This window comes from Caloenas nicobarica, chromosome 3 (assembly GCF_036013445.1).
Source record: "Caloenas nicobarica isolate bCalNic1 chromosome 3, bCalNic1.hap1, whole genome shotgun sequence".
Taxonomy (NCBI): Eukaryota; Metazoa; Chordata; class Aves; order Columbiformes; family Columbidae; genus Caloenas; species Caloenas nicobarica.
This window is the reverse complement of record NC_088247.1, coordinates 104,587,417-104,610,873: the sequence shown is the minus strand read 5'-3', so window position 1 is coordinate 104,610,873 and position 23,457 is coordinate 104,587,417. Positions and strand designations below refer to the sequence as shown.

General features: G+C 37.6%; 1 protein-coding gene across 4 annotated transcripts in view; it reads left to right on the top strand.

Annotated features, from left to right (window-relative positions):
* Positions 1–23,457, top strand: part of LCLAT1 (lysocardiolipin acyltransferase 1) — a 124,242-nt gene that overhangs the window by 52,989 nt on the left and 47,796 nt on the right. For 3 of the 4 annotated variants that reach the window (XM_065632613.1, XM_065632611.1, XM_065632612.1), the window contains 2 exons: positions 7,250–7,396; positions 17,188–17,304. In XM_065632613.1, coding sequence (XP_065488685.1) covers positions 7,250–7,396; positions 17,188–17,304 — 264 coding nt within the window. Of the gene's footprint in view, positions 1–5,276; positions 5,375–7,249; positions 7,397–17,187; positions 17,305–23,457 lie in introns of those variants that run through there. The other variant, XM_065632615.1, reaches the window with a different exon arrangement.

The window sequence follows — 23,457 nt, the reverse complement described above, 5'->3', positions numbered from 1 at the left end:
TTGGGGGGAAGAAAATACTAGCTTATGTTCCATTTAAACTTTCCTTATCCTTTCTGTATAATAAGGACTCCTGCCCCTCTCTGTCCCCTTTGCCTCTCCAAAACGGACATCAGAAGGTTCTGAGAGTGCAGGGCAAGAAACCCCCACCTGTATGGGAGCACAGTGCAGAAATGCAGCCAGCAACGTTAATTAGGTCCTGTTCTGCCGCCTTGTTAATCAGCTGGTCTCCAGTCCTTTTTCTGCTCTTTCCTTTCATGTGCTCCCGTAAGGAAATGTAGCAGCTGAAGAGGATGCAGGCCAACCAAAAAGGTATCGAGTTGTAAAATCTCCCACCATTTCTGACTTTTAGTAAAGACAACACATCCACAGGAGACGCTGGCACTTACCCTGCCATTTTCAGGTGCATTTCGTTAGGTCTTTTCACTTCCCCACGGTCTAACTGCCAGAGGTTGTTTCTTTACTGTCTTTGGAGATTCTGGAATGATGTGGGACTTTCCTCCAGATACGTATTGAGCAAGACTCATCTTTTTTAATGCATAGCTTTTCATACACTGTTTCACTGTATTGATGTATTTTTAAAATGCATTAGAAAAAGCAACTTTCCAGCCATCCTAGAGGTTTAAGCCTTTGCTTTAGTTTGCTCCAGTTTTGAGGAATATTATGTTATTCTGGTTTTACAGAGTATATCAAATCAAATTTGAGCTGCTATTTTAAGATAATTATTGTAACTGAATAGGTTTCATGTTCTTTATTGGCATTTTAGCACAAAGATTTTGTGTAAGTAGCACTAATACAATGGAAGAGTCAATAATCTGATTATCCATATTCTATAAAAATGGCATAATTTAGGAAATAGACTGAATATTTAAGTATGAAATGTCCAAATAGCATATTTCTGGTCCATGATTACGGGATTGAGTATTGAAAGAGTACTTTCCAGGAGCATAGCGTAGCTCTGACTGGGTATATCCTGCTACTACTGTCGTGACTTTTTCCTACATACTTTCACTTTTTTGGTGTGTGTATTGTCTGAGAGAGACCGGTTCTTTAACGGAATATCCTTTCTAGAGGTTTCACAGTTAAATTTTCACAGCTAAGACATCGGCCACTGTATCTGGCTGGCTTTTTGACAACATTGTTATTGCCCTGACAAGTAAATCTAGTACTGCAAACATTGTTTGAAGAAGCTTCTAATTGTATTATAAATAAATAATTAGCTAAAGCAGAGGTTTCTACTGGCATATACTGTATTCTCCCACAAGAGAATTAAGCAGGGCAAAGGAAATGTAGAAAGTGTTAATATTTGAATGTGACTTAAATAGAAAATTTATAATATTTTGATATTGAAACAAATGCATGAGAATTATGAGGATGTCAGAGATAAAACTGATCAGAGCAAGATCAGCGTATTTTTCCTTTTTTCAGTTACCTTAAAATTCGGTTTCTAACGTTGCTGTTTGTCCACTGAAGATGTTTCAGTAAGAAAAAATATTTAGGTTTCACATACGTTGGAAGAGATGATACGCTGTCCAAGTAAAAAGCGGACTACATAGTATATACATGGATGAAACATATATATAGTCTAACAGAAACTGAACATGACCATAAAAAAAAAATAAAAACAGATGTTAAGTAATGTTCAGAGACTGATATGGCAAGGCAATAGCGAAAGCTAAGCAGTGTTAAATAGACACCTTACAAATAGATTGAATCAAATTAATAAACAAACTGAAACAGATGTTTCACTATAAAATTAGGATTGTTACTGTGAATCTATATTTGTGAATTTTATCTCATAGCTACTTTTGTAATTTGCTCAAAGAATTCACCGAATCAAATGGTAGTTGTTCAATTCATTATACTCCTAATAACTACATTATTGAAAATAAGCATCATTTAAAAAAACTTGCCAGGAGTAGATATTGCGCATTACAAGATTATTTTAAGAAACATTTCTTTCTTTATTTTCATAGTTTGTGCACTCAAATCATTACATTAAAAAAAATTCTCTTAATTTTTAATTCCCTTTGGATTCTTAGACGTAAGACTATCTATAAAAGAACAGTAAAATGGCTGATTATGATTGAATTTGCAGAAATCTGTTTAGCAGTCTATACTGATGAAAACTTAAAGGTCCATACATAGTAACTTTAAGCCCAGGCTTCCTGTGTGATTTTTCTATGTGCTAACCTCTTCTTAATACCTACTTATCTTTCAAATAATGAACATTAAGAATTGCGTGGTTGTTGCTTTGTAGGTATTTTATGCAGCAAAACACTTGGAATAACAAACTGTTAAGGAACCCAATTATTTGTATACAGTGAGATCATGCACTTCTGAGTGATTTCCCTCACTGTTGCCTCAAAAGCCCTGATCAGGACCAGATCCCTGCTGAATACAGGCACACTAAATAATGCTTTTATTTTTGACCAAGGGAATTTCTGATATGAAAAAGCAGTGAATAATGTAGTGGAAGAAAAGAAGGAAGATGAATTAATATAATACGGAAGTCCCACAGTTAGGCCTTCTAGTTTCATACTTGTTTCTATAGTTTCAAATCATTTATTGAATTTGTTTGCAGGGGGCTCAGTATTATTAGCTGTTCAGTTGCATTACTATAGGAAATATATAGATACCATTTTTTTGATATGTGTATGTTTGCTTTCAGTATCAGCCATAATATTCCTCCTACAGAGACATGATGCTTTTGGGGATATCTAATTTCTGATATGCTACTGGAAATGTACATAAAATTGTGATATAAAACCAAACAAAACCTCTTTTTTTCACAACTCACCTCTTTCTCTCTTTTGTTCATTGCCACCTCCATCCCTAGTATCTACTTACTCCCAAATTACATTTGCAATGAGAACACATTTAACAAATTCCAGCTTCAAGTGTTGTTTTCTTTTAAAGATTTTGGGGTGGGGAAAATCAGGGTCCTAGAATTGGGCAGGGTCCTAGAATTTAAAAATCTTTATACTTGCAACTAGCATTTTTAATACAATGCTGTGAATTCTCAACCTGCATAAGCTATAATTTGCTTTATCCCCAAGGCAGTAAGGAAATTCTTATGTGCAGCACATTTCTGTAGCTCAATAGCAGGCTTTTCTTTTTGTGTATTATATTTTTCCTGTGTAGAATTATGTCCTGATAAAGCCTTATTGAAGTATGGAATACATATCATTGGCATGTATGTGTTACTTTGAAGCTGCCTTTTTAAATTTTTTCAGCTCCAGAAAGTTGATTTAAACATCAGTGTGACTAGCTACTCTACCTGGTAGGTTTTCACGCTGCTGTTGTGCAATTTTGAACAAGAGCTGTGCAGTGTGATGCTCTTTGGGTACTTTTGCAGGCAATGTTAGTTTTCAGAAATGTTGTCTATTACAAGAAGACTTTTTTAGCAAATAAGTTGAATAGCGTTGCTATGATTTCTTGAGCTTCACTGTTTCTCTGCTGTGTTTTTACAACTGATGATTTCTCAAGAATCTGCAAATCAAAAGGTAATCGTTTTCCCCCAGTCCAGCAAATGCTGCCTCTGCTAGGAACTTCCCTGTTGCCTGGGAGCTTTTAGATGACCAAAAAGCATTGTACAAATGAGCAAAATACAATTACTTTTCTTGAACAATATGTTGACCTAAACTTAACAATAATTAACCGAACAGCATGTCTCACTGCAGGCTGCACACGAGAAGGTATTAATACTCATTCATAAATCTTGCTGATTAGCAAAACCTTTCATTTTGCCCATTGCTTTACTGAATTCCTCTTGTTTCTCTGTGCATTCCCATTTGGATCCCACGTTGTGTCTCGGCCTTTCTATGTGATGTTTTTCCAGCAGCACAATGCAGACACCCTGTGGAATGGAAATCAAAGCGAGAGCTGCTTTCTCACCTGTGTTGGGTTTCTTCTCCTGTTTGAATCTGGTGGGATGGTGAGACATGCAAACAGCAGGTGTTCCTCCCCATTGGTGCATTGACCAGGGTTTTGATTCAAGGCAGTAATTCATATTTTTGTTGCCTTTCACTGGAGGCCATAAAACTGAGCAATTGTGGAAGATTCTTCCACTTTCCTAGATGGTGAAATAGTTTGGTGCAGTGTGCTGTGCAGGGATAAGCGGGGAGGAAAACCTGGGCCCTTGGCTATCAGTCATCTGACTGTTAGGCAATCTGTTCTTATTTGAGCAGTCAGGACTGTTTTATCTAATTAGATGTTCACTTAAAGATAGAAATATTCTTCCAGAACACTGGATGTTATCTATTAGAGAGGTTAGAAAATCAAACCTGTTGTTTATTTAAAAACTGGATGCCTCCCAACTCCCCTCTCTTTCTTTATTCCTCTTCTCTTACAGTCTACTGTCATTACATTACTGCCTCTGTTTAATTTTTCATAGCCTGTATATAACACCACCACTTAAGACAGGAATGGGAAACTACTGCATTATGTCCTCTGCTTTAAGGCAGTTTAGTCAGGTAAAATGCTTTCTTAGTACCTAAAGGTGCTGTTAAAGAATAATTGAAGTATAATTTAAAGCCTTGTGCTGCATGAAGAAAGGTAGGGGAGAGGGTGGGATCTGGCAGTGAGATTTTTTTTTTTTTCCCTGCTTCCTCCCTGTTATGGACCAAAATCATTCTTCCTAAGGAGCTGCTGATCTAGGAAAGTATCAGCAGGCTCCTCAAGTGAGCGTTTATTTTGCTTCTTGTTTCCCTTCTTTCTGCCTATGGACTCTGCTGCAGTGAGAACACAAGTACTGAATGATTTAGGCCTGATGTGTGATACCACAAAATACAATGGTTTAGCACAGTACAGATTTTGCATAAACTAATTTAAACGTAGTGTCTAGGGTACATTAAACATACAAAAGATGTGGGCTGAAAGGTAAGAATGTTTGGAAAACACCAAAACCACAGCACAACTTTTCTAGTCTCTGTATTTTTACTCTGTCCCATGGAGCATCTACATCCTCAGAGTTGTAAATGTTAAGTTACAAGGCATCTCTGTTTCTGCTTAGAGGGCTTTTTTTCTTTGCTGTGCCCATTTTTAGGAGTTGGATTTCAGATGAGGTATCATAGAATATCTCACTTTGGAAGAGACCCATAGGGATCATCAAGTCCCAACTCCCTGTTCCTTGCAGAACTACCTAAAACTAAACCATATGACTAAGAGCATCGTCCAGACACTGCTTGAACTCTGACAGGCTCAGTGCTGTGACCACTGCCCTGGGGAGCCTGTTCGAGGGACTGACCACCCCTTCAGTGAAGAACCTCTTCCTAATGTCCAGTCTGAACTTCGCCTGATGCAGCTTCATTCCACTTCCATGTGTCTTCTAGAGGAACTGAATGCTTTGGCACCATTTGCTATTTGCCAATATTTGGTATGAAAAGACATCCTCTTAATATAAAACAATGACAAGTGTGAAAATGAAGCCCAAATTAGTTCAATTTAAAATAATGCTTTTGCACCATTGTAGTGAAATGTATTGGAGCAGTAAGAAATGATTAAATGCCAGAAGAATGCATGGTTAAATTAAGTAAGTTACTTTAAAATTGACCTTTATTTTTTCCTGCAAATGATTCGTTTAAATTTGGATGGCCTCTGTTAATAAAGGTGTATTGATACTTCTTGATACTGCAGATGTGGGAACGTGATATGTGCATAGAAGCACGTAAAATGTTGTGGTCAAATTTTAGTTTTGTTTACAGAGGATTTTTAACAAGTGCAGTTTGCAAATTTGAATAGATTTGCTGAGACTGCATTCTGGCCATGTTTTTTGTTCTTAATTCCTAAAAGCATTTCCAGTATTCTGTTATCTGGATAACATTATCTGAGACTCAATAGGTTCGTATTGCAGAAGATGTGTTATGCATTTTCCATACGTGTAGTTGATTTAAAAATAAAAAGTATCTCCACCACAATGCAGGTTACAAATCTATAATGACAAAATTAACATTCTTGTCCAATGGAGAAGAGATTATGCAGCTTGGTTAATAGATTATCGAGGCTGACTGACTTACGTTGATTTAAAAATTGGTGACTCGAATAAGTGATTTTTCTAGCATACATCCCTTCTAAGATACTGCCACAGACAGAATAGAATCCCCATGAAGAGGAGCTCAAAGTGCAAGAATAACATGCTGTAAGTCATCAGCAAAGGAAAAACAGACTTTGAGAACTGTGGTGAGCAAAGAGGAGAATGGAAAGCTGTGATGTTTTTTCTCTTTGATGTGGAGTATCTATCTGCAGGTTTTCTGATGAGGCACAAGTAAGCCAAGCGCAGTGGTAAGCCAATGTCATGCTCCTCTGAGCCCTGTTTAAGAAGGGAGCATCAGGGGCTAGAGCCCTCATTTTTTTTTTTTTTTGTCCTGCTGTCTGAACTAGTGAACAGAACTTCTAATATTATGTGATAGACTGTATACTAAATTGTGCCCAAAAAAGCCAAGAATGTTTATTGAAGATAATGGCGTGTGACCCCTGAGCAGCTCAGCAGCAGTTTCATTTATTTAAGCTGCATTACATTGGCAATTTGATGTCAGGCTGTAAGTCTTCACAGTTGCCTTGTGTATGAATAGAAATAAATGGATAGACATCAAATTTTTATGTAATTAACTGTAAAGAACAAAGTTCTGTTTTCTTCCATTAGTGATGAAAATTATAAGAAGGTGTATGTAATGAAGCCCTCCAACCGTTAACCCAGCGCTTCCAAGTCCATCTCTAAACCATGTCCCTAAGTGCCACATCTACATGTCTTATAAATACCCCCAGGGATGGTGACTCCACCACTTCCCTGGGCAGCCTGTTCCAATGCCTGACAACCCTTTCTGTGAAAAAATTTTTCCTAATATCCAATCTAAACCTCCTCTGGTGCAACTTGAGACCATTTCCTCTTGTCCTATCACTTGCTGCTTGGGAAGAGAGACCAACACCCAGCTCTCTACAACCTCCTTTCATGAGAGCACTGACCCTGTTCTTGTTCTCTGGAAAGCTTTTCTAACTCTGGTACCTTGAGTTTTGCAAAACCATAGCCATTCAAAATTTATTTAGATTTATTTATTTAGATTGTGCATTCTTTTGCTTCCTATCCAAAACTCCTTTTACAAGGTAACTAAGTACTCTTAATCAGGGGTGAGAACAGGTGGACAGCAAATAAACTGTTGTGTCTAACACAATTTATAAAATATTTTGGAATAACAGACACTGTGGAAGTAACAGAGTGAAGCATTACTAAAGGTGTATTTTTTTTAAACTCCAGGCTGGGCAATGCAGGTTGCTGCCTTTGTTTTCATTCAGAGAAAGTGGGAAGATGACAAGAGTCACTTTGAAAAAATGCTGGATTATTTCTGTGACATTCACGAACCACTACAACTCCTCATCTTTCCGGAAGGAACTGATCTCACAGGTAGGCTGCATTTGTCATCCTCTTGTGGAATGTTCAAAGTGGAAATTCTTTGTTGTTTATGGGAATAGTTAAAAAAAGTCGAAGGCAGGAGCAAGATTGGGTTCTCATGGACAGCAGAAATGATCATGTGTGCTGATTGATTTGAGAGGCACAAACATAGTTCCACTGGGAGACTTTGCTAGTCTTCCTGAAATAACTGTTACATTTCAAAGTGTCTAATAATTGAAATGACTTTATATTGGCCAGTGCTGTATGTACATTGCATAGCTAAAGTAGGTTTCAAGACCTGGAATAGATTACTTGCATGTTCCCGTTTCACATATTCCTTGGGCAAACAGTGCAATATCATTTCACACGTATGGAAGAGTGGTGGATGAGGAGAACTAATGATTCTATTAGGTTTCTTGGCTAATGTTTTAAGAGGAGAAAATGGAGATACTTGTTCTTAGGCCTCTATCTGTCTCTGTAAGAAAAATATCTCCCTAAAACAAATGTTAACATAATCATGAGTAAATTCAATGAGTTTGATCCTATATTATTAATTCTTAATAAAATATCTACCTTAATACAGGTATCTTAGGGCATCACTAGCAAGCTGCTAACCAGTGTTGAAGACAAGTCAATTGCCAACAAAAGAAAACATTGTATGAATGTTCTCTGGTGGTTCATGCCTGCAGAATGGTTTGATAAGCATTATCTTCAAATAGCAAAATCAATTACAATTAAACTTCTACCTTTTAGCTTATTTAAAAGATTTTTACTATACTTTTTGCTGCAGATATTCTCAAATAATATTTTATTGCAATGCCAGATCAGTAAATACTAGACACAATACAAAAATAACATATACTGCTATTTTTTCTTCTGTATTCTCAATGTCCTTAAAAATATGTATAGTATTCAGATGCTATCACACTGTAGGGAATTATCATCACTTGATCAGCCTAGCTAAAAGATGATAAATTCATCTTGTACTGCTTCACGTGATATCTCTTGTTGATTTAGAATCATAGAATAATTTTGGTTGGAAGAGACCCTCAAGATCATTGAGTCCAACTATAACCTAACTCTGGCACTAAACGATGTCCCTGAGAACCTCATATTTTAAACACCTCCAGGGATGGTGACTCCACCACTGCCCTGGGCAGCCCGTTCCAATGCCTGACAACCCTTTCCATGAAGAAATTTTTCCTAGTATCCAATTCAAACCTCCCTTGGTACAACTTGAGGCCATTTCCTCTCATCCTAGCACTTGCTACTTGGGAGAAGAGACCAACACCCTCCATGCTACAACCTCCTTTCAGGTAGTTGTAGACAATGATAAGGTCTCCCCTCAGCCTCCTTTTCTCCAGGCTGAACAGCCCCAGTTCCCTCAGCTGCTCCTCATCATGTGCTCCAGACCCCTCACCAGCTTCGTTGCCCTTCTCTGAACTCTCTCCAGCACCTCAGTGTCTTTCCTGTAGTGAGGGGCCCAAAACTGAACACAGGATTCAAGGTGCGGCCTCACCAGTGCTGAGTGCAGGGGGATGATCACTTCCCTAGTCCTGCTGGCCACACTATTTCTGATACAAGCCAGGATGCTGGTGGCCTTTTTGGCCACCTGGGCACACTGCTGGCTCATGTTCAGCTGCTGTCAATCAACACCCCCAGATCCCTCTCTGCCAGGCAGCTTTCCAGCCACTCTTCCCCGAGCCCGTAGCGCTGCCTGGGGTTGTTGTGACCCAAGTGCAGGACCCAGCACTTGGCCGTGTTGAACCTCATACAATTGGCCTCAGCCCAACAATCCAGCCAGTCCAGATCCCTCTGTATGGCCTTCCTACCTTCCAGCAGATCAACACTCCCACCCAACTTAATGTCATCTGGCAACTTTCTGAGGGTGCACTCAATCCCCTCATCCAGATCATTGATAAAGAGATTAAACAGAACTGGCCCCAATTCTGAGCCCTGGGGAGCAGCACTCGTGACCGGCCACCAACTGTATTTGACTCCATTAAACAACTCTTTGGGCCCGGCCATCTAGACAGTTCTTTACCCAGTGAAGAGTATGGCTGTCCAAGCCATGAGCTGCCAGCTTTTCCAGGAGAATGCTGTGGGAAACAACATTTAGTTACTGTATCTAGAATTAGGAAGAAAGATGGGAATTATCTCACTTTAAGGTTTTTTTTTCTTTGAATTTATGAACAACTCTTCCCTCCTAGCTCTGAATTATGAGATGAAATCTTAATCTTATTCATGGAGTCAGGAGACTCCTCCTTAGGTTACACACACTTTCTGAACAGGTGTTTCCATCTCAAGATGACTGAAAGAATTGGATTGTTTGTAATTTGTTCCATAAATTATCTATACCTTCTAATCCCTCTCAGTATTCCTCAGAGACAACAGATTTTAAAGAACTGAGGAAGTTTCATATTGCAGTTTTAAAAAAGAAGAATTAGCTGAGACCTGAGACAGCCATGGTGTGTTAACACGTGTGCTGCAGAGTCCCATAGCAGGGCTGGGGATGTTCCCACCTGAAAGTGAAGTTCCTTAAGGAAACACAGCATTTTCTCTCTGCTCTTGTAACTGATATAAATTAATTAGACTAAATCTAAGTATATGCTGTTGATGCCATCTGCTGAGAAATTCATGTGGACAAGATTCATCATTTAATATCAAAAAATTCTATAATTTGATTGCTGAACACAGATTTCTTTTTTTTGAGGTATTTCAGTTGTTCTGGTTTTCTGTTGTCGTCATACAGGTGTAACATGTACTCTTTAACCTTGCAGCGTCAAGTGGATATCTGCACTAACTGCGCTGCTCTCCCGAAGCCAGGTTACGCCATCGTGGATGGGTGGTGGTTGTTCCCTGGGGTTTGAGCAGCGCGGGGATGGTGGAGGTCGGAGCGATGGGCAGGGCAGGCAATGGGGCACTGCTTCCTGGGGCAGCCCTGCTGGCTTCTGGCACGTTAAACTGTGCGGTGTTTAGTAATCAAACCTGCCATCGGTAACAAATGCCACCCTGGTATTATATTAGTGCATAATAAGATCTATAGAGACAGGTAAAACCCTGGGGCTTTTTCTGTGAGAGTAAATAGCTCTCCCTATCTGTCTTCACAGGAAACATTAGCTCATGTATTTTAAAATATTATAGGAGACAGGGCAAAATCCCTTGATGAGCTAATCCTGACCAAGCAATAACTTTATGCCGTGAGAATGACAGAACATAATAATGTATTTTGTGTAACATTTTGAAAAAATAATTTTCACGAAACTGTTGTTTTGTTGATGTATTAGGACCTATTGCAACCTTATGTTCCATCTTTTAGAATAAAAAATGAACAAGTTTTGTTCTGAATGGTCATATTTTACAAAAAATAGAGGCAATGACTTGTTTTCTGACCAAATTCCAAAACTGCTAATTACTTCTGAAAACAAAATTCTTTTGGTGCTTAAACTGAAAAAAAATATTCTACATGTACTTCACTGAAGAGCAGAATTGCTGGGAAGCTCTATGCTGCTATAATTCTTTTATCCTCACAGTGTACACATGACAGTGATAGATTTACTCCTCTTCGTAAGAAACTGTATAATGTTTTCAGGTATTTGAGAATGAAACATTTCAAAGAAATGTGAAGTATGACTGTATTTATACATGGAGAACTGCCTGACTTCAAGTCAGTGAAGTACTTTGTGGTGGAAGACCCTATTTAAATAAATTTTAAAAAATATTAATGTCATGAACCTTGAACAATATATTTGCAGACTGGATGTATAGGGTCGGAGGTAGTAATTGTATAATTATTTCTGATAGGTTGGTCATCCTTTCACTCTGGAGTACTTCAAGGTTAAAGCTAAGTGCATCAAAGGTATCTTATTGTAATTGCTTGAAAAGAAACCCTCAGCAGATAACCATATAGCTAGACTTTCTGAAGCCCAGAAGAAAACAAAGCAAGCATAAGTCTAGTCCTTTTGGAAAGCTGGAATACAACTCACCATTTTGCTTGTTCTTTTGTTTTTCTTGGTGTTCCTTACAAGACATTTTGTAGTAATTCTTCAGAAAGCAATAACGAAAAAAAAAAAGTTGTTCTATTGCTCTGGGCCAGCTAAAGCCTAATTTCCTATGGATTTGTGTCTGCATTCCTATACACGGTCTTCACTTCAACTTGTCCTTTTTCCTTATGTTTCTTCGCGTGTGACATTTCCCCCGCAAATCTCTTGCTGCTGTCTGGGCAAGAAGCACCGTGTGCTGTGGCTCATCCTCACCAGCGCACGCGTTAAGTGACAGACCAGACCACTGCATGCTGTGCCCAAAGCCTGGGCAGATGAAATGCCCATCGAGCCTGCCCTGGCTTTTCCCATCATCAAGATCTCTGCTCTTGGAGGCTCCCCTTCACTCAGCCATTGGTTTTTCTAAAACTTCCATGGGGCTTATTGATCTTTGAATCTCTTGTCTCCATCAAACTTCATTTGCATGTGGCAACAGCTTCAAAATTTAAGGGGAACGGGTGGACAGAGTGTGATTGCACAGACCTCTTTTTCCTTGAGGAACAGCTGAAAAATGAGTAGGGAAGCTTGGTAGAGCCCAGATTTAGGCAGGAATGTTGTGATGTGGATCACATACAATATTGCATCTAGAAGGTATCAACTGCAACTGGATTTTTCTCTTTTCTAGTGAATGTGAGGTACTTTGGTAATGCAAAAAATGATTGTTCAAAAGCACTGGTAGAGGTTGACTTAACATGTAGTAGTTTGAAAGTAGCAAAAATAAGAACAGTTGCTTAACTTTTTACTAAAATATTAACTGTGAGCCAATATAGCTTTTATGCTTTCTATGCAAACCTCTGATAGATAAATGAGGATTTAAAAAACAAAAAATTAAAGACATTTTTGGAGTACTTTTGTTTATTCTTTCATAGCCTGTTACCAACATCATTTGAGAGCACTTGAAGTCATAGTAGTACATGCATGCTTTTATCACAAGTCAGGCTAAAGGAAAAGGTAGTACTTAGTATTCAAATTCAGTGCACTAGTACTAGCCAAAAAAAAAAAAAAAAAAAAAAGGTAGTTGAGAATTGATCGGAAATAATTGTATTAAAGTTGTCAGAATCAGCTTTCCAGTAGGATGATCAGGGAAGTTTATAATTTCCTTGGGTGACATCCAGCAAAACACATCAGCCTGGACAATGTTGAATCTGTAAAAGCAAGTGAGCTTGTTTGTTTAAAAGGAGCTAATGCTACATACGTATTTCATGGGGAGCACAGACCTAGCTTGGGTATGGGTCTTGGAGTTTTAGTTCCAAATACTCTTCAGACTCACACGAATGTAGCTTGTTACTGTATTATGGTTTTCCTCAAAACAAAATTCTAGAGATTTTTGTTTTAATTCAAAACTAGCTCAAAAATTAAAAATATAATTTGACTTTAAAATAATTTGTTTACTTTATCTGGTTATCGGGGCCAAAAGCAATTTAACTTTTTAAAAATCTGTAACTCAAAAATCAAGACAATGCATTAGCATAATTTCTTCCTCCAGTTACATTAAATTGAATTCTGAAGTGTAGTGCTTCTGGAAAGTGCTGACTTTCTGAGCTTTTCTAGTAATTTAAAAATGTGATAAATGGCATTCGCCCACATAATTTTGAGATAAATGAAAAAAAAAGTAATCAAATGATTTATGAAAGGCAGCACTGGAGAAAAAAAAAAAGGGGGTTATGGCCAGAACCCCTAAATTCTTGGTTCTTCTGTGTAGTTTGACAATTGCTCTGCACTAGTGTCTAAAGACTCAAATAAACTGGACTTCTTGTACTTGTCACCACCCCAAAGAACATACCATTTGAGAGGCAGCATGTATTAGCTGAAGGAGATGGGAGGAGAGACAAGTGGGTGCGAGACTGGAGGAGACAGAGCATGAAGCAGTTCTGGATCAGGAAAGGTCCCGCATCACCCTCTACTGATAAACTGGCTGCTTTCCATAAAAATAAATTATAATGTGGGGGTTTTTTTTGTTTTTTTTAATCATAGGAGCAAATAGAACCAAGGAGTTAAAATGCAAAATACACCTAGTAGGAATTATGAGCAAAAACTTGGGGGGTGATTTACTTTGGCTTAAAATACTTTTTTCTAGAAGGCAATGCTTACTCATATTTTTCAGAGAGAATGAGCAAGAGGGGGCATTACCCTTAGCCAAATGATGTGAGTGACCTTTTGTGATTGAGGAGACCCAAACTGAGTTCATTTCCAGTCACTCCTTCTAGAGCTGCTTTATGGAATTTGTGTTAGTTGGTTGGAAGCAAAGAAGAGAACATATGTTTCCTCTTTTTAAGGAAATGTTTTCACTATCAGGCTTACAAAGGCATCTTTCACTTTTTGTGTTCTTTTACCTGAGAATGGTGTCATCTGGACTGCAGAATGATGAGGCATCTGCCTAAGTTTTGCAGCCCTGGTCTGTTGGTTAAGGGAATTTAAAGAGGTGTTTCTTGTGCAAATTCCCTTAGGTTGGAGAGGATAAAAACAATGGGTTTCTAATTTCCTGGATCAGTTTTCTAACCTCTAGGTTTCATGTAATGGGGAACATCACATTTTCTACCTTTTATTGAATCCAGTTCTGAGCAGGAGACTTGCTCTGAATTTCCCCCAGAAGGTCTAGGCAAAGGTGTCTTGCACATGGATCTCCAACAGCAGTAGGCACCCAGGTGCTTACACCAGATAAGATGGTAGTCAGTGCATTTGTTCATAAGTAATAGTAGAGTAAGAAACTGTTTTCTTCAAAAGCCGAGAGTAGCAAGAGCAGGGGAGGAAGGGCATTATTCTTACTTTTTGGTAGAGTGAAGGCATAGCCTACCCTTGCTTTCAGGAAAGCATCAAAACCCTTTGGCCTTCCTGACTTGCTGTAATAAATATTGTTTAACGCACAAAGACCTGTGGCTTGATAGTTGTTAGGAAGGGAACAGGGAGATTATTTTTCCAGATGACAATGATCATTGTATTAGCTGGGAGAGTTATTCTACTTCTAAAATCCCATTACGCTAGGGTCGTGCAAAAGGGGAAGGCAACAATCTCTGTTACATGAAACTTAGAGTCCAGAGGCAAGACAGGGATACAAATACCAGGAAATAGCTGAATAGTTTGGCCAGCGTGCCAATGTCCAGCTGTTCATACGTTTTTAGAAAGGCATTGTAGTAAAGAGAAATTTGGAAGATGTTTTGCAGATGTTTACAGTGAGCTCTTTCCAAGTGTGGGGAGATGCACTAAGAGAAGGTTTAAAGATTATTACTTTGAGGCACTGGGCAGTGGAAATCCCAAACCTCTTCTTCAGTATTAATTAGGTCTTTCTCAGAAAACAAAACTGCCCATTTACTCTTTGGTTTTCCTGCAATACAAGTAGGAGTGTTTCGGAAATACCAAGGAATTCATTTTCATGCTCCCTTTGAAACAAAGTGCTAATGAGAAGACATACAGAGAGGGTTTTGCTGAGCACTCATTAGCTGTGTGCAGTTTGAGGTGCTTGAGACTTAGATTTATTACTTTTTTAGAATGCTTAACTTTATGTAGACACTTATGGCACTTGTGTTTAAAGCTTTGATTGACTTGATTTGCAGATTGCAAATGTTTCAACGTGAAACCCAAACTTGGATATGCAGAAAATGAGGATGACATTTCCTCTGTCCTTTGCAAGAAACAATATATTAGCTTAAAACTTAGTGATAAATTAATTTAAAGCATTTTACTTGAATTTCGCCACAGAATCTGGAAAGGAACTGGTACACTTTTTATGGGAGCGCTCTTGGTGTGCAATGTCATCTCTTGGAAAATAAAGAGTTTAAGTTGTTGAGGTAATAGTGCAATACAGCTATGTCTAACAGGTAGAATCTGGCTTTTCAGAGGAACATTTAATAATTACCAGATTATTCTTGCTTTTGCTGCCATTTCAAGTCTTGTTCATGACCCACTTTGCATATTTTGCCATCACAGAGATAGGGATCCCAGAGGGAGGTTCTCTTCACTGATGCAGAATAGTCTGTTTTCAACATTGAATGGAATAGGAGTCGAGCAGACAAAAATAGATACTCTGTCCATGTGGTTAAAGACATAATGCATATGTCCAAGGAAAGATAAGTTTAAGTTATATAGCCAAGTGTAATTTTAGTATTTCACACATTCTGTAATTATAGCAAGCTTTTTGAAGGTGTAATATTTTAAAGTATTTGTACGTTTTGGCAATTTGGCAAGAATTAAATCTTTGGATTGTCTTTGCTGAATCACTTGCTTGGCTACTGTGCAACAGTTTTCCTTTCCTCCAAATCACGTGGTCGGTAAATCTGTGCACTGAATCTTAAGGGTTGCATGTATGAAAAGCAGTACTCTTATGCGAGGAAACAGTGGGTCACAGGGAAAAAATAGTCAGTATACTGATATTCTATTAATTTATTAATAGGTAGATGGTCCTTTAGGAGGGACACACACATTTTTTGATAAACAAAGAGAGCTCATGTAATTTAGGAAAAAAAAAGAAAGGTGTAGGAGAGTCTCATGACTGCAGAAAGGACATCTCACACTACTGTTGTTTTGTCCACTTGTGCCATTGTTCCCTTACTGAAAAAATTATTCTGCTTGTAAGGGAAAGGACTTACCTACAAGTATCAATTCTGTTAAAGTATTCAGCAGCAATTTGTTTTCCATCACTTTGTCTCCCATCTCTGTTAAGATTAACTGTGAACACTTAAAAAAAGAGCTGTTTCTGCTTGAAAAAGATATGTTGCTTAGGCAATTATTTTCTTCCATAGATCTGTTCTGGGATTTTGTCTTTTACAACACCTCGAAGACTATATAAATACAAGTTTTAAAATAAGTTAGTTGATCAAATGGAATTTTTTTTGTAGAATCATAGAATGTCCTGAGCTGGAAGGGACCCACAAGGATCATCGAGTCCAACTCCTGCCCCTGCAGATGACAACCCCACAGTTCACACCGTGTGTCTGAGGGTGTTGTCCAGTCTCTTCTTGAACACTGTCAGGCTTGGGGCTGTGACACCTCCCTGGGGAGCCTGTTCCAGTGCTCCAGCACCCTCTGGTTGAAGAACCTTTTCCTCATGTCCAACCTGAACCTCCCCTGGCACATCTTCCTGCCATTCCACCAGTGGTTCGAAACATGTTTGTCGTGGGGTTTAGCCACGCTGCTCTCCAGGTGCCTTTCGTATATGCTATGTACAGTAGCAAGAGTGTGTTGCGACGGTTGGTCAAAAAATTAGAACAGGCTATGTATGTGCTGCACCAGTTGATCAATAAAATGCCTCAAGTTGAGAAAGAAGATAGAAAGTGCCATGTATTGGATTAAGTGTCTCCCTCCATTTAATGTTTTCTTTCCAAAATAAGTTTAACGTGGTTAAATGTTGACCTCGAGATATATCTGTACGTAATACCAAACCTACATTACTATATATTGTGCCTTTTGATTTTTTTTAAAAAAATGACCAATTAACATGTTACTGTAAAATGAGTATTGAAGTGTACGATGATCCATTGACTTTAATTTCTAGATTTCAGATTCCATTTGATAAATGTGAAAGATTTGTGATAATTTTCTAAGCTGAAATGAGAGGGTAAAAAGGCTTTTCTTGCAATCCACGTTGCTCTTCCTCATATCATAACAGAGCCCACCAAAAGCACACTCACAGTCTGCCTCCATCTGAAAAGCTGTTGCACATTTGTACTGCGTGAACTGCTGTTGTACTGTTCCTGTATAATCATTATATTTAATTCTTGGTCTGTATGCACGCTAATAGAAAATGGTGCTTTTTATTCTCTCCTTCAGCCAATACCAAAGCCCGCAGTAATGAATTTGCTGAAAAGAATGGACTTAAAAAATACGAGTACGTCTTACATCCGCGAACTACTGGATTCACTTTTGTGGTTGAACGTCTAAGGGAAGGTAATCCTGCTCTATATTTGTATGTTCTTCTTTTCCTTTAAGGTAACTAATCTCACCCAAGCTGTAAAAGTTGGTGTTTGCAAAGCTGCTTGAAGTCATTTCAGAAATGTATCCTGATCACAAAAAAAGCTCTTGTTTGCAACCCTACTTAAAATGATTGTAACATGGAGAGATTTGTGAGATACTAATATCATCAGGAGGTACGCAGTGGTTGAAAACAACATTCTTCCTTTTTTTTTTTTTAAATATTGTATATATTTTTTAATATTGTTGCTTCTTGAGCAGTCTACCTCAGAAAAATAGTGGAAACGGTCCCAAGGAAGTTCGCATTGTTGTCTGTACCAGTCCTTAACTGCACTGGACACACAGACATGTATAACACTGTCCTCTCTGAAAAGCTTCTGGTTTTAAGTCTGAGAGCTGAGATGCAAGTTGCTGTGTTAACTGGAGAAGGGGAATGCACAGCAGCATGTCAGTGCCACACGTCAGCTGCCCAGTGCTGCTACCTTTTTCAGGTGACGGGGACTTGGATAAGCCACGTGAAATAGTGCTGCTTGGCAGAGCAGTGGGTTAAGAGAATGCGTGATACTTGCTTTTTACCCAGAAATGGTCTTTATCCCCCTGGATTAATCTAGGAGTAGAGACTGAGTTCCTGTTATCAGGCCAACAGAGTAGAAAGGTGTGATTGCTTGTTAGATTGAGGTGTCTGTGGGTTGTTCAGGGAATGGGCATTTCAATGCGATTTGAGACCATAATGGCATAACCATTAAAGGAAGCAATGTGGCAGTGATTTAAATACAGATGAGTGAATGTAATGTAAGGTTGAAGAAAATAAACATATACAATAGATATGAAGTGACTTATTTATAGCCTAGTTCTGCAGGGAAAAGGGTTTCTAGATCTTTAACATATGGTAGTTATTCTGACTGCCAAAGGAAGAAGCTTGAGATTATTAAAAAGAATAAGGGCCTGCTGGTACCTTTTTTCCCCCTTTGCTGGAATCTTTGCTTGGATTTTAGGAGCAGAGCTGACTTGCATTTTGCCTGATTCCTACTAAGCATATATTCTAAAATCACTGCAAATACTTTTATAGTTTGTCCCTGGACCTTGTATCTATTTGACCCTATTTTTATTGGATATTCAGTGGTGAACATCTTAGATTTTCATTTATCTTGAATGTTTATTACTCAATTTGCTGCAGTAAAAAAAATTGCCACATATGCAATTTCAAAAGCTTGTTTTACTTAAAACTTTTCAGCACTAGGTTAACCTAGTGCATAAAAATGTTTCTAGCCTGGAATAAATTTTCAGTTAAAGGAATGTCTTCAACTTGAAATATTATCAACCAAAAAAAAAAGATTCTGTATTTGCTGCAGAAATTAGTTTTGTGGTTACACAGTCATTTTCTAATTTCATAAAAATGCTTTTCTCTTGTATTGCTATATTAGAGAGGTATGCAAATTAGGCTGTTGGGTTATAGAAAGGAAAATATTTGAGGCTGATTGACTAATTTTATGCAGTACAGAGCTGGGGAAAAGGCAAAAACATTCCTAGATGATTTTTTTTTGGTCCAGTCTCTCAAATGTTTTTAAGTCCTACTTTTATTTAAGGCATTAACATTGTGTGAAATATTAATATGCTTTTGGCATTGAATTTACTAGGTATTGGGTACATTGATAGGCATTATATGCTATATATATTATGACTGTATGCTATTATGTAGTAAATTATGTGTGAGGAGGTAGTTCGACTAGCATTTTAAAATACTAAATCTTAGTAATTTAAGAATTGTTTTCCAGTTGTTTGCAAGTGTGCCAAATAACAGACCATTTGTGTTTAAAAGTTTTATTTTTATGGACAACTGAAGTGTAGCTGCTTGACTTCAAAACATTTCAGTATATTATCTGCCTGCATAAATATACATACTTTCATCTGTAAAATATAGACGTCCAGGTAGATTTTCAGATACTGATGGCACAGTTGGTACCTAGTGTTATTGTTCAGCTCTGGTTTGACTTATTTATACTCTTAGAAAGCAGTTTTTACAGCTCTCATTTCTGATACTAGGAATAATAAAGAAAACCAAGACTGTTAATGACATGGTGTTAATACTGAGCCTGTTTCTGGACTGTCCTAATGCTATAATAGTAGCAATAATCATAAAAAATAGACATGTTTCCTTTTTTCCTGCTCATAACAGCAGGCACAAAGCAGCGTGTGTGACTTTAACATGAAGGAGGGAGTGGTGGAGACTTTAACATCATGTTTACGTCTTTGAAAGTATTTTTGCGCATAGATGACAAACTTATTGCCCTACAGCTCTCCTGTGAATACATTTTGGCTCGTGGCTGTTTTCCATTCCTGAGGCTCAAGTGTCTTTACTTCAGGCCTGAGTACATTATTTTGCTGCAAAAATAGGTTGATGAAGAGAGGGGGAAAATGTCATTAGAAGTTTAACTGCTTTTCAAATGTTGAAAAAACTAATTTAATTTGGCAAGAACCCTGATTAATACGCATCACAAGCTGTAGCATGAAAGAATTACCTGGTATTACATAAAAATAACTATTAGCAACCCTTCTGAATGGGAAATGAAGAATCAGGAAAAAATAACCTTCAGTAGAATGTTGCTTGTATCTCTACGGGAGAGTTTCTTCCTAGAGGAAGTGCTATCTGCACCCTGACAGCACAATCTGAGCAGTTATCAGTCCTTTGCTTCCCACAGGTGGCAAAAATTTCTGAACCATGTGAAAGGATTTTTGCCAGGGATGACCAACACTCAAATTCCTCTGGCTGCCTTTCTTGCCTTTAGCTGGTCATTATTCAACTATTCGATCTCTTTTGCCTGTAGGTGCTGCTGTGATAGTTTCTAAGTCATTGCTGAGATTATGGGAGCTAAGGAAAAAAGATCTATATAAGTTCCACCAAAGAAAAATTGTTTAGGCAATACATCTTCTTGGGTTTTGAGTCTCTCACCTTCTTTTCCACTTTCTAGCTTTTCATGAGTGACAGCTCTCAGCTCCTGAGCTGACTCTTCTAAATAGAAACCCAGGTAAAAGCTGACTGGTTTTTCCTCTCATTATGCTGAGGTGCCAAGAGAGTGAAAATATTATTTTACTTGTAAACGATCACATTACTGTTTTCTCATTCATATAAACCTTAGAATCACCCAAGAGTAAACACAGACTATGAACGTGCTTTAGATGTATAATTAATAATATACTCAGGAGAATAAGGACTGCAGTTCTTTTCATTTTTTAAGCAAGAGAAATACGTAAATTTGGTTCAGCATTGATTTTTCAAGAAGTGTGTTCCTTTGGCTCAATAATAATTTTAAGTAGGATAGTTAAATATAATGTTATTGTTTCTGCATGGTGAGATAAAATACAGTACAGACATGAGAACACAAAGACGGAAGAACCTCATGATAGCTGGATAAGGTCAGTTCGCTACCTGATACGCAGTATAGAGTGTTACCTGAAGATGTGGAATTGAGTAAGAGAGGAAAAAAAATTCAGTAAAGACTAATAAAGATGGAGAAGTATTAAATATACTTAGACTAAATACAGATTAACAAAATACATGCATTTTTCACCTCTGCAAGATCATCTTTCTTGAGAACAATCACTGAATTTCTAGTCTATTGCGACAGTCTCTGTGACAGATAAAGCAGGTTTGTGAGAATCTTCATTAACCTTTAGTGATGCATGTTACTCAAAATAGCACTAGCCTTTATTACTAGCATGCTTTAAAGCTTTCTTCTGCAAACACTCTGGCCCTAGTCTATCAAAATACTTAAAGAAATTGTATGAAGTCAATTAATTATACATTTTCTCAGTGCTGAAAAACATCTGATCGCTTTGATCGCCTATTGTGGCAGCCAGAGGAATTACCTTGTGAAAGACCAAACATTGTTGACCAAAGTGACCACTGCAATCCCAAGTACTGTCACATCTGGTTAGTTGGCTATCGATGGAAAGCAGAGAGAAATAAAGCTGTTGATTTCCTTCTTTCTGGTTCTGTTCACTTGATCAAGTATGACATTCGTCTTGCTTCAGCTGTTATGAATCCTGGTTTCAATCAGCACCCGGTGAAAAATTACTAGAGCTTTACACTGTGTTTCTTTGGGGAACAAAGGTGAGCATTTTTTGGAAAGGCAGAGTCAGAACATGTGCATGAGCAACAGAAAATTAACTCACCAAAATGAAGATTGGCCATGACTTTTTTTTAAAACTCATCATTAAATACCTCTCATTAACAATCTTCTAAGATTATGTTTAATCCTTTTTTAAAGCCTGAAACTTTGAATAAATGTTATGTGTGGAGTAATTTTTGGCATAACTTGGGTTAAGGCAAGTCATCTCCTTTTACGAAATGTGGGACTTCGAAAATGGCAGAAACGTGCAGGAATTTAAGACTTTTATAAACATGCCTTTAACCATGTTAATTAAAAACACTTATGGTTTATATAGTGCTCTTGAAGATCTAGTTTGTGAGATCCTTCTATGAAGGGTCAGGAGGTTACTCAGAAATTAAGTATAGGTTTTCAGGCCTGGTTGTATTTTATAAAGTTTTTTTCTGAAATGCCAAATGACTTTGAAAGTTCAGATGGCTTGAATGTTCAGTTTCAAAGAGATGGGTAATAATACTAGTTGATTTGATTCAATATTGTCTGGATTCATTGAATTGCATATATTGTCTTGGCATAATATCTGTAATTGTAGCCAAATAGTCTGTCAAGAGAAAATCGTTGTTTACAAATGTTTTCTTAAAATTGCCTCATGGCTTTTAAGTATTTTCTCAGGACTAAACAGTAAGTGTTAAGACAGTGCTAAGACTTTAAAGCATCATTAGAAGATTATTCATGCTTTTTCAGACAATCATTTCTGCCAACATTAAATTTTAACTGATCTCTTTTTGATACTTCCTCTATATCCATCAACAGTCTTTAATATCTAGATACATTGGACTGGATGGTCCTATTATGAGGTTTATATTTTACTGGTTTTACAGTATGAGGAAGAGTCAGAATTATTTGCCTTATTATAGTATTTCAGCTTCAAATTTATTTCTGGTTCATAATTAGTCAAATGAAAAAATATTGCAGATAGCAGCTGCCAACTGCAGCATCCTAAAATAATTTTTAAAAAAATAATAATAAAAAAAAAACACAACAAATTTAACATGCTTGCCTTCATGGCATATCCTTACTGATGGAAAGGAACTGTTTGTCATCCTGTTACCATGATTGATTCAAAATTGATAGTTTTGCCGCAAAATAAGTGTTTATATATACACAGTCAGAAAACAGTCTGTATCTTCTACTGTTTATACCTGAGTTTTACAGTTGTACAAGATTTCAGTAATTGCATGCAAGTATCCCAATCTGTTTCATTGCTAGGGCAGGAAGATTGAATTTGGTGTACAATCCAGGATATATATATGTGTGTGTAAATATTTTAATCCTGTGTCACCTATTAACTATTATATAGATTCTGTATGCTCTTCTGGGAGCTATAGTATATGTATTTATGTACCTAACTCTTAAGGCCATTTATTTGGTTTATGGTACATTGTGCTTACCCTGTCTCCCCAAAAATAAGACCCACTTTGAAAATAAGCCCTAGCATGATCTTTCAGGATTTTTGAGGATGCTCAAAATATAAGCCCTACTCCAAAAATAAGCCCTAGTTACAGTTCATTTAAAAAGTCAATTTAAATAGTGTCCGGGCAGCTGTACGTGTAAAAAAGTAAAATCTTTTGGAGCAAAAATTAATATAAGACCCTGTCTTTCAGGGAAACAGGGTACATGAGACTTTTGAGCTAATAATCTAGGGAGACAGTTTGTGATTTGCAGATTAATATATATCTAAGACAGTTAATAAGAAATGACAATCAGCACTTCTGGAAAGCTGGCACATGTGGTTCACTTCACCTTGGCTGGGATGTGAAGTAGCCAGTTACACAGCAAATCCTTGTAAGTGGCACCTGGGTGTCCTCACTGTACACATATGAAGAGAATATCTTAATAGTAAGCTCTTGTATAAAGCTCTAAATAGTTTAGGGACCATCTTTAGGAGGTTATTCTGTCTTGAGCCCTGCAGTCATCACATGAGCTGAGGTGCTCAAATTTGACGTAGCTGTGTAAATGGTGT